This window comes from Gopherus evgoodei, chromosome 3, assembly GCF_007399415.2.
Source record: "Gopherus evgoodei ecotype Sinaloan lineage chromosome 3, rGopEvg1_v1.p, whole genome shotgun sequence".
NCBI classification, from domain to species: domain Eukaryota; kingdom Metazoa; phylum Chordata; order Testudines; family Testudinidae; genus Gopherus; species Gopherus evgoodei.
In genome coordinates this window covers 121404286-121419167 of record NC_044324.1, presented here as the reverse complement: position 1 = coordinate 121419167, position 14882 = coordinate 121404286, and the positions used below count along the sequence as shown (strand labels likewise).

The 14882-nt window shown below is 41.0% G+C and overlaps 1 protein-coding gene across 4 annotated transcripts in view; it reads right to left on the bottom strand.

Moving 5' to 3' along the window:
• GRM1 (glutamate metabotropic receptor 1) overlaps positions 1 to 14882 on the bottom strand; it is a 295440-nt gene that overhangs the window by 59515 nt on the left and 221043 nt on the right. For all 4 annotated transcript variants that reach the window (XM_030556515.1, XM_030556517.1, XM_030556518.1 and 1 more), the window contains exons 6-8: positions 10528 to 10696; positions 8376 to 8502; positions 3901 to 4831 (exon numbers count right to left, since the gene is read on the bottom strand). In XM_030556515.1, coding sequence (XP_030412375.1) covers positions 3901 to 4831; positions 8376 to 8502; positions 10528 to 10696 — 1227 coding nt within the window. The remainder of the gene's footprint in view (positions 1 to 3900; positions 4832 to 8375; positions 8503 to 10527; positions 10697 to 14882) is intronic.

Here is a 14882-nt window from a genome sequence, read left to right as displayed (position 1 = left end):
GGGAGGAGTGGTAGATATGCTGGAGGGTAGAGACAGGATACAAAGGGACCTAGACAAATTAGAGGATTGAGCCAAAAGAAATTTGATGAGGTTCAACAAGGACAAGTGCAGAGTCTTGCACTTAGGACAGAAGAATCCCATGCACTGCTACAGATTAGGGACCGAGTGGCTAGGCAGCAGTTCTGCAGAAAAGAACCTATGGGTTACAACGGACGAGAAGCTGGATATGAAGCAACAGTGTGCCCTTGTTGCCAAGAAGGCTAATGGCATTTTGGACTGTATTAAATAGGAGCATTGTGAGCAGATCAAGGGACATGATCATTCCCCTCTATTCTGCATTGGTGAGGCCTCATCTGGAGTACTATGTTCAGTTCTGGGCCCCACACTACAAGAAGGATGTGGACAAATTAGAAAGAGTCCAGCGGAGGGCAATAAAAATGATTAGGGGGCTGGAGCACATGATTCAAGAGTAGAGGCTGAGGGAACTGGGATTGTTTAGTCTGCAGAAGAGAAAAATGAGGGGGGATTTGATAGCTGCTTTCAACTACCTGAAGTATGGTTCCAAAGAGGATGGATCTAGACTGTTCTCAGTGGTATCAGATGACAGAACAAGGACAATGGTCTCAAGTTGCAGTGGGGGAGGTTTAGGTTGGATATTAGGAAAAACTTTTTTACTAGGAGGGTGGTGAAGCATTGGAATGGATTATCTAGGGAGGTGGTGGAATCTCCTTCCTTAGAGGTATTTAAGGCCCAGCTTGACAAAGCCCTGGCTGGGATGATTTAGTTGGGGATTGGTCCTGCTTTGAGCAGGGGGTTGGGCTAGATGACCCTCTGAGGTCCCTTCCAACCCTGATATTCTCTGATTCTATGAAGCAGACAGCACAGCTGAAATTAGGAAAGGCAATATGCCTTTCTTTTTTGATGAAGAAGATGAAGATCATTATTATGCAATTTGCCTTGCAGAGCTCAATTCAGCTGTGACATCTGGTTGTCAGTGATGGTTTCCCTACATGGTGTGGAAACCTTGGTTTAACCTGGCTTATATCAGTTTAACTCGCACCTGTAAGTTATAACCAGTTTTACACCAACATAAGAGTGTCCAAAGGTAAATTTGCATCAATTTGGCTATATTATTTTAAAATAAATTTAAATTAACCAGTGCCAATTCTGTGTGTGGACAAACCCTAAGAGGTGTAAGGGAATTGGAACTGATTGGATTAGTAGCAGGAAGAGACAATGAGAAAAATCAGAAGGCTGCAAACAAATGAGGAAGAGGGGAGACAACAAGTAAACAAGAGGAAAGACAGTGGAAAGAAACTGGGATAAAAGTCCCTTAGAAAGAGTGCTGCTCACCATTTATAAGCAGCAAGCATGGCATTTACAGCATCAAGAAGCAGAGTAACATAACCAATAGAAAAGTGTCTGCACACCAGAGCAAAGAGAGGAAAAGCTGAAAATAAACCCCTGAAATTGGAAAAGCCAAGGAGAAGAGCTGCAAGGAAGCTAGGGTGCAATTCCTTTGAGCATTAAATATGCCTGTAGACTGCATTTATATTTCAAACATTTTTTTTCACATATTCAAGTTAGATTTCAGATTCAAAGCCTCCAGCAAATTCAGCTTCTTCCATTTCATCAGTCCCAATGTCTGCCTACATCTTCTCCCCATTGTCCCTGCAAGCTTTGAAAATGGATTCTACTGGGGGCTTGAGCAGCCTCCATAATCCTGAGGCTACCGTCTACGATGCCCCATCGTCTCACTATCAAAAACCTTCTTCTTGTATGCAATGCTACTATGTCCTGTATTTGGAGACAGAGGTCTGTAGAAGTTTCTCTCTCAGCAAGCAAGCCTGTAATGCTCCCACTTCTGCGCTAACATAAATGAAGCAGATAACAGTAGCCAATCAAGAGGTTGAATTCTGGCATGTAAAAAATCCAGAAACCTGACTACACACAAAATACAGAAGGCATATTAACTGACTAATGAACATTTAGTTCAGAACACAGTTTAAAAGTGCTCTGAAGACTTTTTGTTCCATACAACTAAACACATGCTGGGTAGAAAGGAACTAAATGTCAAGAGATACTTATTAAAACATGCAACAAATAAAATTGGTAGAGCTTAGCTGAGTTTTTTATAAGGTACAAATGCAGTTCAGAAAGCTGTTTTCTAATGAGGAGAAATGTTCTTGTATTATATGCTTTGTTCTAAATTTACTTTATAAACTGTGAATATAATTCTGTTCAAAATAAATTTCTTCTCCATCCTTTAAAACAGATAAAGCCTCAGCAGATTCCAAGATTCTATTCTATTAAACTAGAAAAAAAGACAACTAAGCACAACAAAGAACTAAATTGCCAATCTTGTTCATGGTGCAAAACACACAATAGTCCTCTTCTGGTAGCCTGAGCCAAAGATTAGATAGTAGAGCCAACAAATGAAATATTCTGTTCTCTTGGAGAGATCTAAGGCCTGATATATCTTCCACTGAATCGGTGAGAGCTGGATCGCCATATCTACCTACCTTCAAGGAGCACAAGTCTATGATTTACCATGGTCAATATTTTGATACTATATTACAATCCAGAACATATTTCACTCAAAGATGGTCTCTCTCAAAAAGTGACTGCTTTTCACAGTTCTTTCTTTGCATCAGCTTAGAACTCGGTGTGTGTACTCCTATTTCTTCCTCCTTGATTTGAGTTGTTTATTCCCACTGTTTATGCTTGCCCTTTATTTTACCCCCCACCTTCTGATAAATTAAAGAGTAATGTAGTATGAAATCAAAATTGATCACAGCAGGGGTTTTATGTCATCTTAGTTGTATCCCCCTTGCATCTCAGAGAGATATGAAAGTGGTTCCTATGCAAAGTGAAGTGAAACCAGCATGGAGGACTTCAACAAACTTATTGATGGTTCAGTACAGACAAATGGATTGAACTTAACTGAATTTTGATGCTATTAAAAAGCTCTGAAATGTGGACTCCATCTCCTCTGGTTCCTGTTTTTTTACATTTTGATCACAACTCTGACACCAGTACTCTAAGCTTGTGTCTAGTACTGTGATGCTTCTTTACAGACCTATGGTACTATTAAAGAAACAGGAAAATAAAGTATGCTAGTGTTCAGAGAGCTGGTCACAGGGAGTCGTTGCTTGAAATGACAGTTCTCTCTTTTTCTCTTTTTCTGTCCTGTAGCTTAGTTATTTTCCATTATTAGTGAGAAGAATATATTCAAACAGGTTATAAATGCAGAACTGTCATCATGATCATTCAATCCTTGTGACTCTTTGAGGCAAACTCTACTACTGGGAACAAGGACTACTCAAACTAACAGTGCCAATTATTAAAACAATATTGCTCACAATCCTGTCGGTTAAATAAAATGCACACAATATGGAGGGGTGCAGTTTGATGACAATCATGAACAGAGTTTCACAAAAGGCTACCCTATGAATGACTGAAAGACCCTATACTTTCACATACAGACTCCAGTGGCCATTTGACATATATTTGTGATTGATAATCAATCACCCACAGATTTCTGGTCCACTTTTCGGGGGAGTGGGAATACACTTGCACCTCAGTTTGGGCAATAATGCAGTGCACTTCAAATGGGTATGCACTGAAAGATGAGAAGCTGAAAGAGGAAGCTTTGGTTACTCTGCTGCAGAATGACCTGCACCAAAAGGGAATTACCTACAAAGCTACCTTCAGAATGCAAGAGAGAACCTGAGAGGGTAGGTGACTATTCTAGATCTACCCCAGCCCTACACTCATTACCACAGACACGATGAAATAGCATTACATACCTTATTACAAATACAGCAATCTACTGTAGGTTGAAAGAGAACAGAAGAAAGAGACAGACAGACACGTACATACACACAATCAGCTACTCACTTTGGATTTCCAGCACCTGGCTTCTTTCTTCGGAATATGCTGAGGAATGTGTTGGACCTACAAGGAGCCTTGCCATCCCCAACGTGCATACGCACCACATCCGAGGTAGTGAAGGCACTGCGGACATTCCTCTCAGGCTTGGCGATGATGATGTACATCTTGGGAGTGAACATGCACCCCAGGGCCACTGTTACACTGAGGCTCACTGCAAAGCAGGTGGTGATGATCTTGTAGTTGCTCCCGAAATAAATAGGCACAAAAGCCAGCCAGATGATACAGGTGGTGTACATGGTGAAGGCAATGTACTTGGCCTCGTTAAAATTGGCCGGCACATTGCGAGTCTTGAAGGCATAATAAGTGCAGCTCATAATAAGGAGTCCATTGTAGCCCACTGGGGCCACCACACCCAGGTTGCTGGTGTTGCAGATCAGGAATACTTCCTTGATGCTGGGGTAGGAGAGAATAGGCATAGGGGGCTCCATGATGATCAGTGTGACCACCAGTGTCAGCTGCACACTGATCAAAATGGAGGCGATGACCACCTGTGCCCAAGCACTCATGAAGTGTGGCTTGCGGGTGCAAATCTTCTTCTTGCTCCCTGCCAGGATGCGTGCAATGCGGTTGGTTTTGGTCACAAGGGCAGAGTAGCACATAGCAGAGGATAGTCCCACCAGAAGGCGCTGGAGGTAGCAGGAAGTGACGGTGGGCTTAGCTATAAGGGTGAAAGGGCAGATATAACCCAGAAAGATGCCAGCAAGTATAATGTAGCAGAGCTCCCGGCTGGAGGATTTGACAACAGGGGTGTCCCTGTAGAGCACAAAGATAAGGGTGACAAACATGGTGACCAGAATCCCCAGGCAGGAGAAGACCACAGCCACAATAGACTCTATATTGCTCCACTGGAGATACTTTACAGTGATGGGTTCACAGCCTGCAGTGTACAGAAAAGAAATGAAGTGTTAGAAGGGTATCTGCTAGAAGGATAAATCACTTTTCTGAATCCCAAACTAAAGTACAAACATCAGTGTAAACCAGTGTGGAATGGATTATTTCACTCATTTTACAGATGACTGAACCAAAGCACTGAAAGTTTAAGATTAAATACATTAAAAAGCATCCATTAATTGAGGTGTCCTTATTGCACTGGGCACCAAAAACAAACTCCAGAATTAGTGGAGTCTTTTTACAATTTTTGTTTAAGTGACTTTCCAAGGGGAACAGAACAATTCAGAGGCTGAGTTGTGAACAAGTCCTTGTTGCTAAGACCAGCACCCTCACCCTAACTAAAACAACAGTGAAGTGCTGGTTATCAATGGTTTTGGGCAGGGATCGGAAGATCTCATGGGAAGTTCAAGGCTTTCAAACTTTGCAAACTATTTTGTGTGTTTGCAAAACTAATGTAATTTAAACTCATGTATTTTTCAAGGGTGATTTTATAAGATTTTATAAGAAAAAATAAAGGCAAGCCTATTTATTTGGGATAGAAACCCCGCTAAAAGCTAGACTAGAACAACTGAGTATCCCTATATGATATATAGATAGATCTGTAACCATGTGTGTGTGTGTGTGTGTGTGTGTGTGTGTGTGTGTATACATATATGTATGACATATATGCACATTTTCATTAAAATGTTTGTCTTATTGTCTGTCTATTTACCCTTTTCCAGATATTTGCTCTATTTTCTCTCTATATTTTCATTAGATTTTTTTCTCTTTCTGCTCCTTCACACTTCTGCTCCTCTAACTATAACATGAATTCAATGCCATTACAGTCAAATCCACAATGTGTGTGTGTATTTGAAAATAGGCATGAAGGATATCACCTACTCCTAGTAAAAAAGAAGTAGCTGAAAGAAATGAGGCTTACTTTGGATAGGATTTTCACAAGCCAGAGTTAAAGGAAAATTTGTGGCTACTGACTTAGTTGGCCTCTAGGTGATACCACTCTCTAAATTACATACTAAAAACTACAACTAAATTAAAAGAATGTTAAGGCTGAAAGTCAAACACTCAAAAGACAGAAAGTGCTAGAATTACAGCAGGCAACCTTCATTTTGACAACCTAGACCCTCCAGCCTGTCTTCTTTCCAGTCCCAGTCCTCCCTATCCACCTCAATTCCTCTTAATAGTCTTTTGCTCACCCCCACCTCATTCAGATCTGTGTCCATGTTCCAGTTCCCCGGCCCACTTCTACTCTTTGTCCCAGTCCATAATCCTCTCCTCAAGCTTCACACCCCAGTGCCTCCCTCCATGCAACCTGGCTCCTCATCCTAGCCTCACCTGCACCCTGACCCCGTAATCTAAGTTGTGCTCTCACTCCTCAACAGCTGTACAATCAAGTTGAGTTGTTTCTCTTTCTCCTCTTCCCTGCTTGTGGACCAGCAAAGGTAGCATTGACAGCACAGGAGAGATAGTCTGGCTGCTCTCAGTTTTGGTGTCTAGCACTGCACTGGCCCTGGGTGCTAAGAAGACCATTCGTCGGAAAAGTCCTTCTCAACCCCTGAAGTCCTGAGATGGAGCATGTTTGGTACAGATGGAATCTTCAGAGAGGTTTTTACTGAGCATGTGCGCACTGAGATTTCCAGAGACTCATAATGTGATCAAATTTAGTTGGATAGGAAAAGGTATCAGATGCCACTGCTACCAAATTTCAAGTCCCTGCTCCATAGTGTGTGTGTATGTGTGTGTAGGGGTCTGACTGAAACAGGTGTAAGAATTTTGGCCAAACCAACATATTTTCCCTAACCTCATTTTGAAAAACACCTGCACCGTATTTGCTGAAATTTTCCAAAAAAATACAGACCAAAGCAAAAAAATTCAGTCTGAGGCAGACACGTGGCATGGACAATTTCAGCCTGAATAGTTAAAGGCTGGCTAATCGATAAGCAAATGAAAAGAGGGGTTTATAGTAGAAAGCATCGGGCAGCCTTAAACACAGGTGGCACTATCTGCACTGCCTATAACAGCAGCAATGGCAATGCTAATTTTTGCAGCTGGAGGAGCTGGTTTAAAAGAAAAGCAAATGTACTCAAAGCTCATTTGGTGAGTGATGAGCACTTCTTGCCATGTATTCAGGGTGAAATGTAATTGAAAATAAAGATTTTAATTAGACCTGGAAGCCCATTGCCAATAGCCACAGCAGCACTGAGAAACAGAAGTAGAATCAGCTACCATCTTGCTTTTATAATAGATTAACCGTCAGAAGCAACTGAGCATTTTGATTAATATTAAACAAAGCTCCTTTCTTGACTGGTATGCCAGTACTTCAGCACTGTTATGGGCACTAGAAGAGTTAATATGTAATGTGTAATCTAGATTTAGTAATACTAAGCCACATTCTCATTCATTCAGCATAGGTAACATATTCAATGCCTCGGCTTGGTTCAACATAGCATTTAAACACACACACAGCTTTAAGTCTATAAGACACAGAAACCTGTTTAGAAACACTGGTGCAATTTCTGTGTTCAGCCAAGCCCTAAGAGCCACAACATGCTTTGTGTGGGCTGACTACATTCCACAACACCCATCCCCAACCATGAACTGCTCACATTAGTGGAATGCTTTGACTGGCATCTGAATGAGAGGGACATGGGGATAGGGAAGCTGTGTAAAGCAAGACAAAGACAGACAAAAAAGATATGCAGTGAACTATGAACCATTTCTCAGGACAGAAGGCTAATTGATTTTTGATTTTTTTTTAAATGATATTCATATTATAAGACCAACAATATACTCCAGAGGTGTTTCCTGAGATCATTAACACATGTCTCAGGCAAGCTGGAATGAACTGACATGATGTCAAGTAAATCAGCTGGTGCACTTGGCTCCTGCAATATCACTGGTAAAAAAACAGCAATGATTGTACTGTAATTAATTAATTAATAACGTTGGCAGTTCTATCAACGTTCATGTTAACTGAACATGTGTGACAGTGGGCTGGTCTACACTAAGGGGGAAAATTGATCTTAGATATGCAACTTCAGCTACGTGAATAACGTAGCTGAAGTCGAAGTATCTAAGATCGAATTACTCACCATCCTCATGGCGCAGGATCGATGTCCGTGGCTCCCCCTGTCGATTCCGCAACTCCGTTCGGGTTGGTGGAGTTATGGAATCGATATAAGCGCGTTTGGAGATCGATATATCGCGTCTAGATGAGACGTGATATATCGATCCCCAAGCAATCGATTGCTACCCGCCGATATGGCGGGTAGTGAAGACGTACCCAGTGATAGAATGTGTCATTTCCCCCTGTAAATATTTGTGAGCATACATTAATACTCACCTGGCCCTTCTTCCTCACACTGTACAGAGTAAAGCCGGAGGGTGCATCCACAGAGAGATCTACATTTTACAGGTCTTTGTATTTAAAATGCCCTTTTAATATTCTGGCTTACTCCTTATACACAACCACACACTTGTCTGCTACAGGCTGTTAAGTGAGAATGTGTATGCAAGGGCGATTTCCCTACCTGTCAGGTCAGCATTAGGCCACCAGCCCAAGTCACAGGCTTTGCATGTGAACTCGTCCTGCACAAATTCATTTTCCTTGCAAGGGGTGCAAATCCAGCAGCAGCTCACTTCCCCTTTCCTTATAACCTGCAACACAAAAAATACCCTCAGACAGGATCCTTTCTAAGAAGGCACATGAGTCTCCGCAGCAGGCCGACACCACCTACAGTGTTGTAAAACAGTGCAGTATGAGCACTGGCGATGGGAAGTTTCTAAGGGGGATGAATATTAAAAGCTGGAGACCTATTTGTACCCCTTTGGGCTAAAACCTGTGCTTGAACTCTCACAAGAATAAGCTTTCTCAGGATGTTTTCAGTGTCACTTCTGCTAGATTAGAAACATGAAAGCAGCTTCTCTTGCGGTGCATCTGAATTTCTGCTTCCTTTCTTAGTTTGAATAAGAAAATATACACACACCCAGAAAGTGTTATATTTTAAATTAAACTTCCAAAGAAGTTTGATTTGAGGGATAGGTGAGTCTGCAAACTGATCGTGGGGCATATAATGTGTGGGGGCAAACATGCAATTGCAGATTAAATACAATCCAGGTGACAACGGAACGGAAAGAATGAGTTGTGGATATTGCTGGCCAAAGTACTCTGCAGCAGACTTTTACTCAGTTTACCCCTCCTCCAGGATCTTCCCTGTCATCCACATGCAGAGCTGCAAAATGCAAAATGTTAGTTTTTATTGAGTTTTGTACAGAAACTTCAGTTCTTTTTGCAATCTATGGAGAGAGAGAGTCCACTTGACTTCAGTGGGAGCTGGATCAAGCTGTGTGTGTGTGCATGTGTGGGTGTATTCATACATACACACACATATATATATGGACACACTGTATAATCTCAAAACTCTTCTTTAGGGATGGATAGTATCTTTAGAGGTCAATGAATGTTGACGTTGTCCCTCCAAACATTTTGTATGTTTTCTGAAGCCAGGTTGGAAGGAGCAGGCAAGTGTACTTAGTTACACATTTTGAATTTAATTAGAAATGGGAAGCTGTTTTGGGAGGATGGTTTTCCTCAATGGGAGCATCTTGCCCATGTAAACTAACTGTGCCCACATTATTGTGATACTGCTTAAATTTGTCTTTATGCCACCTGGACATGGCAGGTGGCAAATTACCTGTAGCTGGATATGAGTGCTATTATTTGGTAAACAGATAGAGATTTCATTTGTATTTCTACACCTCCTGTGGTAAGCATAGGGTACAAACAGATAAGCATCTTTTTTTCTTTCAGGTGCTGTTGACAGGACAAAAATTTTACTCCTGCAGTGCATACCACTTTAAAAATCAGCCCCCTCAAGAGAACTGCAGTTATAATAAGTACTGGGTAATGACAAAAATAATCATGTTGTTCTTATTGTTACATTTTACAACAGTGGCACATGCTGAAATTTGATTCTATTTTTATAGCACTAGAACTGTCTAAATAATTGTAGAATTTTCAATAAATATAAACCCCCAAAAGTATACTCACAAGCTAGTATTTGCATACATTGGGTACACTAGAACCTCAGAGTTACAAACACCAGAGTTATGAACTGACCAGTCAACCACACATTTCATTTGGAACCGGAAGTACACAATAAGGCAGCAGCAGAGACAAGGGGGAAAAAAAGCTAATACAGTACAGTACTGTTAACTTAAACTATTAAAAAGTAAAGGGAAAGTAGCAGTTTTCTTCTTCATAGTAAAGTTTCAAAGCTGTATTAAGTCCATGTTCAGTCGTAAACTTTTGAAAGAACAATAACATTTTGTTCAGAGTTACAAACATTTCAGAGTTACAAACAACGTCCATTCCTGAGGTGTTTGTAAATTTCAGGTTCTATTGTATTTGATTTGAAGGTATAGATACAGAAGCACATGTGCTAGTACATTTTTGCATAAGAAATAGGCTTTGACTTCTTGTAAATGTTGATCTATGAGTCTTTATATAGTCTTGCCTTTTTATACACTTATTATAACTGAAAAGTAAAGAAATTCTAAGCCAGACCTTTTCATCAATCTGTTTGCTCAAACCTGGTGAAAAAAATATAGGCCTGTTATTTATTTCTCATTAATATGGATCTTCCTAGATATATCATATAGAGAAAAACTCCTGAGATGTACCTTAATTTGACCCTTCAAACAAGGTTCACTGCACACTGACCGGACCATTCCACTTTTGTTCATCTGAATCCTGAAATCATCAATATTCAACACCCCTTCATGCCAGGTTCCAATGAGTACATAGTCATAACTGTTGGGCTCTACGTACTGCAGATTCATGATGTCATACCTGGGAAGGGAAAGCAGAGAGAACAGTGGAGCCTCCTGGACACAAGTATTAAATCTGTTGACTCTTCTTCTTCATGGAAACCAGCTAATTCATAATTTCTGCTCCAAAAACTCTAAAATCTTTGAGGAGCTACCAACTTCTTCATTATTCAATATAGCCAACCCCAAGATTTCAAAAATCTGAGTCAGACCCCCAAAATCATGAGGATGACTTAAAAACAATGAGTTTTATAAAAGTAATACATTTTTGAGTTATTTTTCTTTGCCTTCTGGGTTCAGAACCTTTAGGGTTACATTTGGGTCACATTTTCAAGCTTTTTTCTGTAATCATGAGGGCTAGAAATTTAATTTAGTAAAAATGAAAGCTGCGATTCTCATGTAATCACTTGACTCCAGAGACTGGTGCTTTAAAAATTCCACCAAATATTGAGAGACTTGTGATAAAAATCACCAGAGTTGGCACCACTAATTTCTACTATTTACTGGTAGGTATCCTCCAAGGGCTAGATTGTGCCTTTTATGCACAACCCTCAGTAAGGTGCAGTGTCTATCTGTGCTGTCCCAGAAGGAACTGTATCTCGGAGAATACGGCTCCTCATAAGACAATCTCCACTTGTTCTGGATGGAAAGTCCTTTGCTAAAGCCTATTTCAAGGCGCAACATATTGACCTCCCCTGCAGACATCCAATCTCCAGTGACGTCTGGGGGAGATGGAGTCCAGGCTCTGCCTACTTCCCATTTCTCCTCAGTTGCTAACTCCAAGACCAGGTGGGGAGCATGTACCCTTTGCGTTCCTCCAGCACCTGGAGGTAAGATTTGTGTAGGCCTAATGTGACCACACAAAGGGGCAACGGTAGGCGAGGGGAAATCTTTACACCCACTAATTTCCTTGTGTGGCGACATTAAGGCTAGTCACAATCTAGCCCTGCATTATGGTGTTATGGATTCAAACTAAACAAACAAGAGTGACATAAATTATATTTTAAAAAAAACCCAAACAAACAAAAAAACCCAGATTTAACAATTAACATAAGGTAGCCTTGCAAGAATGTCAGGCAAATGTATCAGCCCAGACATGAAAATTTGCTTTCCCACCCAAGGAAAGAGAACAGAATTTCCCAAGGCTGATATAAAGGAATAACGCAGCTTCTGTAAACACTCAGCTACCCGTCTTCACCCTCCACCATCACACCCTGTCATCTCTATGTGCTGGGTCTGATGTGTGAAAGTCTTTTATTGCTAATTGTTTTGCTCTTGCTCTCTCTCCCTGCCTGTAGTTTGTGCAAAGTGATGATTAACCACTGTAATTTCATGGGGGAAAATAAGCGGGAGTGATGGAATGAACAGAGGAGAGCAGCACAAGGAGGAGGAACCACAAGTGAGGACAGACAGGCAGGTTGGCTCTTGAGAGATGCGGAAGCAGATAATTGTGGGTGGCAGGCGGGGGAGTGTTTTGATCTAAGTGGGGAGGGGAGTTGAGAAAAGGCTGCAACTGGAAATTGTGATTTGGACTGTAAATTGAGAAATATGTGCTGCTTTTTAAGGCTGAGATTCCCTGCCTTAGTTTTCTATGTGATTGTTTCAGTTCTCTCAGATTGAATCTTTACATTTATATTGAGGTGAGAATGTTTGTTTTATTGTGAAGTGTTACTAATGTATATAGGCTGGGTAATGAAGGGCACACAGGAGTCTGTGCCCTTAGTAACAGTTAGGAATAGGTGGTTGATTCTGGATAAAGGGTTCATCATACCCAAATCTTTTTCTTTTCCCCTCAGAGGTTCAAATAAATAAAATCTGGTTTGCTGGTTTAAAAAATTTCGGATACCTTTGAGGTTCCATGTGCATGAGCCTCCGAACCTCTATCTGCCTGCCTTTCATTATCTTCTTGCTTTGCATATCTTTGGCGGTATATGGTCTTTTCTAGAGACTTTTCAGAGAAGCTGGATCCATTGTAACTGTGCTTATGTAGGACCCAATCCTGCAACTACATTTGCGTGGGCAGACCCATTTGCCAATACTGAGCTCCACTGAAGTCAGTGGGGCACCATGTGAGTGTGACACTCTGTACCCTAAAGCAATACCCTGAGACTCCCATATTTCTTAGGTAATCTACTTTGATCTATACACTTATTACTTATAATCACTCAAAATCTGTCTTGCTGTAGTTAATACATCTGTTTTATATATTTTACCTAAAAATAGTGTGGTTTGAGTGAAGTACTTGGAAAAATTTTAGCTCAGTTAACAAAAGCTGGTGCAGGTCCACGTTTCTTTGTAGAAGTAGTGGACTGGGTAATAAACTTTCAGTGATCAGGCTTTTGACCAGGGCAGGATGGTATAGTTCAGGGGTACAAGGCTAGGGAGCAGTGGGGGATTGGCTGGAGCCTCTCTATTGTTGGTTCATGAGTGGCTGGCAAGAGCATTCATGTAACTTAGCTGCGGTTGTTCCTGCCTGTGAACGTTTGTGTGACTGCAGGACCTGGAGGGGACGGCAGCTTGTCACAGTATCACAGTGTGAATGGGAGCCCAGGTTGGTGAGACAGCGGGCTCAGCAGTACCCCAGTCCCAGGCTGCACCCTGGGAATGCCCGTCACAGTGGGCAGTTTATGTATGAGGAGCGACTCACTTCAGAACAGCTCTGTATATGTACAGAGGTCCATCTGTGTTGCTGCAGAATGAGAGCTTTGGTTGCTAATTAAAAAGGAGTCTAGAAAAGGGACCCATTTCAAGGTAATCAGGAGGCAATTCCTCCCCACTTCCCTGTTCTTATAAAGGGAGAATATGAAAAAGGAACAAATTCTGATGTTCAATAGCTTTGTGTATAAACTGTGCAGTACTGCATGAAGCAGTATCCTCAGGGTCCATTATAATGTAGATGTGATATAAATGAGTATAAATGAGCATTAGTAGTTATCTCCTGCTGGAGAGCAAAACCTATTTGTTTCCTATTATCACCTTGAATTAGACAGATGTATAATCATGTACTCTGTACTGGAACATGAATCTCTGGGAGGAAGACAGAATATTATTAGAGGCTTGCATTGCCTTCATAGAACTTTGAGTCTATATAGGTGGTTTGCCTTTATACCTTATCTCAGCATATGCAAAGTCTTGACTGATGTTGCATTAATGCTAGTTTATACAATGTAATATGGTTTTTTTAAGTTTCATCTTAACTATCCCTCTTGTGCTTATGTTTCTAAGTGTCCTCCTTCATATCATTATTAGCCAGCTGCAATGTATACAGTATGCAAAGGGAAATCTCTTACAAAATCTTAAGACGTGGAAAGTTTTAGCGGTGCTTTCAGCTTTAAGACTGACTTTGAAGTTTTAAGTCATAATGAGATCTACCAGACAAGCTGAGTGAACAGATAATTGGGCAGGAAGTTTATTTTTTCTTTTCTTTTCTTTTCTTTTCTTTTCTTTTCTATATATGCATGCACAAAAGTTCTACTCTGAATAAGCGGAAATGAGGTTTAGGGTATTGTTGAGTTCTTTCCCTCCACCCACACATTGGTATCAATGTTTGTCTCAAACTTGTTTTAAAAAAATCTCAGCCAGCTGTAACAAAGCAGAGAAATTTCCAGCCAAAAAGGAATTTGAGAAAGCTGTGAGCCATTGAAAAATGAGGGCAATTAAGGAAGTTGAATCTCATCCTTAAATATGGCAGCACTAATTATACCTATTATAATATATTACATGCAATAAGCTACAATGAAACAATCTTAAGGCTGCAAAGTCAGGTGTTAAGAAACTCTAAGACTAGAACCCATTATTTTCCTGACTCCCAATCAGGTGCACCATTCCTTGAGTCAAAGGGGAGATGGAGTGAGGGGAGGGGAGATGGGTGGCTGCATTCTTGCCACTCCCCTACCGTTTCCCATTCTGGAGCTCTAGCTTTTGACTATCATTTCGAAGGCTCATGGCATACTCACTGCAGATGAAATATTCAGAGATTTTACCAGTAAATCCCCAATAATCTCTGCTGAGTAAGTCCAAGTGAGGCTTTTAACTTGATCAAGTCTGGGTTGTTTTCCATGGAGACAGCAAAAGGCATTCTCTGACTCTCCCACTATCCTGTCAGATCTCAAACATTTGCTACCATGCAGGGAAACATGAGAGCTCTTCAAAGACAGAGGCGGTGGGACGCAGAGAGGAGAAATAGTTGAACCTGTTTTTCTCTATGC